The following is a 1,716-nucleotide window of genomic DNA, read 5'->3' on the forward strand; positions in this document are numbered from 1 at the left end:
TTGCTGCTATCGACTCTGCTGTCCACTTCATCTCATTTAATTTTGGGTGCTCGTGGCTCAGCAGCAGCAGGAGACGCATCTGCAACAGCAGCAGCAGCAGCTGCTGCTGCTGCTCCTCTGAATGCAGCAGCAGAAAAAGCTGCGCTGCTGCAGTCGCTGCACCGAGCCTTTGCTGCTTGCTGCTCCCCGCTGCACCCCCTGGCGTTGGGGTGTCTAGACACTGCAGCACGTCTGGCTCTGGGTCCTTTCTTTGCTCAGCCGCAGCAGCAGCAGCAGCAGCAGCAGCAGCAGCAGCAGCAGCAGCAGCAGCAGCAGCAGCAGCAGCAGCAGCAGCGGTGTCGTTGCTGTAAGAGACGTGCTGCTGCTGCTGCTGCTGTTGCTAGACTTGCTGCTGTACCTGGGGCCAGCTGGAACGCATGCAGAGGCAGCAGCTACGCAGCACAGCAGCAGCAGCACCAACGAGACCTGCTGCAGCTAGAGGAGCTGCAGCTGCTGCGGCTCGAAATAAATAGAAGGAGAAACAGAAACAGCAGCAGCAGCAGCAGCAGCAGCAGCAGCAGCAGCAGCAGCAGTGAATTAGAAGCGCTTGAACAGGAAGCAGAAGCTGCTGCTCGTGCTGCTGCTGCAGCACGAGAGCATGCAGAGGCGGAGCAGCAGGTGCGCAGCAAGCGGCGTCTCAGCAGCAGCAGCAGCAGCAGCAACAGATACAGCGACATAGATCCAGCAGCAGCAGCAGCAGCAGCAGCAGCAGAAGATATATCTATAGACAACGAAGAAACTCGTGCTGCTGCTGAGCAGGATTTATACTGTATCCCTTTTGCTGCAGCAGCAGACCCACCAACAGAAGAGCAGCAGCAGCAGCAGCTGCAGCAGCTACACAACTGGGAAGAAACTCTATGGGGTGCGTTTGCTGCTGCAGCACCACCGCAGCAGCAGCAGCTCAAGAAGCAGCAGCTGCGGCGCCTACCTACTTTATATAAAAGTCTAAGAGACATGGGGGTGTATGAAACAGAGAATGAAAGCTGCTGCTGCAGCAGCAGCAGCAGCAGCAGCAGCAGCAGCAGCAGCNTTGTTTACTGTGGAGGAGCTGCAGCTGCTGCTGGGGGCCCTCTCCCCCCTCGCGATGCACCGCAGCTCTGAGGTTGTGCTGCTGCTGCAGTGGCTTGCTGTTGTCTTTGCTGCTGCTCCCCCTTCTAGAGCAGCAGACTTCATCAAGCATACTCACATTCCTGCTGCTGCTGCAGCAGGTGCTGCTGCTGCTGCTGCTCCTGCTGGAGCAGCAGCAGCACCAGCTGCTGCTGCTGCTCCTCTTCCTGCTGCGCCGCTGCACCACCACGTCAAGAATGAACAGTCCGCGGATGCAGCAGCACATCCTGCTGCTGCTGCTGCTGCAGCAGCAGCAGCAGCAAATTCTGCTGCTGCTGGTGGATCAGCAGCAGGAGGAAGCTGTGGTGGTGCTGCTGCAGTAGATGAGTCGCAGCTGCTGCCAGTCCCGCTGCTGCATGCGCTGCTGCAGGCTACTCAGTCTTCTGTTGCTGCTGTTCGTCGTGCTGCTCTCGTGCTGCTGGATATGCAGCTGCTGCAGCAGCACCGGGTATATCTGCAGCAGCAGCAGCTGCCACCGAAGCCTCTAGGCTGCGTTGAGCGGCTGCAGCTGCTGCTGCTGATGCCGCACTGGGGGGTTATATCTTCTCGCAACCTGCTGCACACCATTGT

The 1,716-nt window shown here is 58.7% G+C and overlaps 1 protein-coding gene across 1 annotated transcript in view; it reads left to right on the forward strand.

The window, feature by feature from the left end:
• Positions 1-1,140, forward strand: part of EMH_0046340 (uncharacterized protein) — a gene marked incomplete at both ends in the record, with an annotated part of 8,694 nt that extends 7,554 nt beyond the window's left edge. Inside the window, 2 exon segments of the mRNA XM_013496156.1 lie at positions 62-1,066; positions 1,070-1,140. Of these exon segments, the coding sequence (XP_013351610.1) occupies positions 62-1,066; positions 1,070-1,140 (1,076 nt within the window).
• Between the last annotated feature and the right edge of the window lie 576 nt (positions 1,141-1,716).

Source organism: Eimeria mitis, genomic scaffold, assembly GCF_000499745.2.
Source record: "Eimeria mitis Houghton genomic scaffold, Emh_scaff1950, whole genome shotgun sequence".
Taxonomy (NCBI): domain Eukaryota; phylum Apicomplexa; class Conoidasida; order Eucoccidiorida; family Eimeriidae; genus Eimeria; species Eimeria mitis.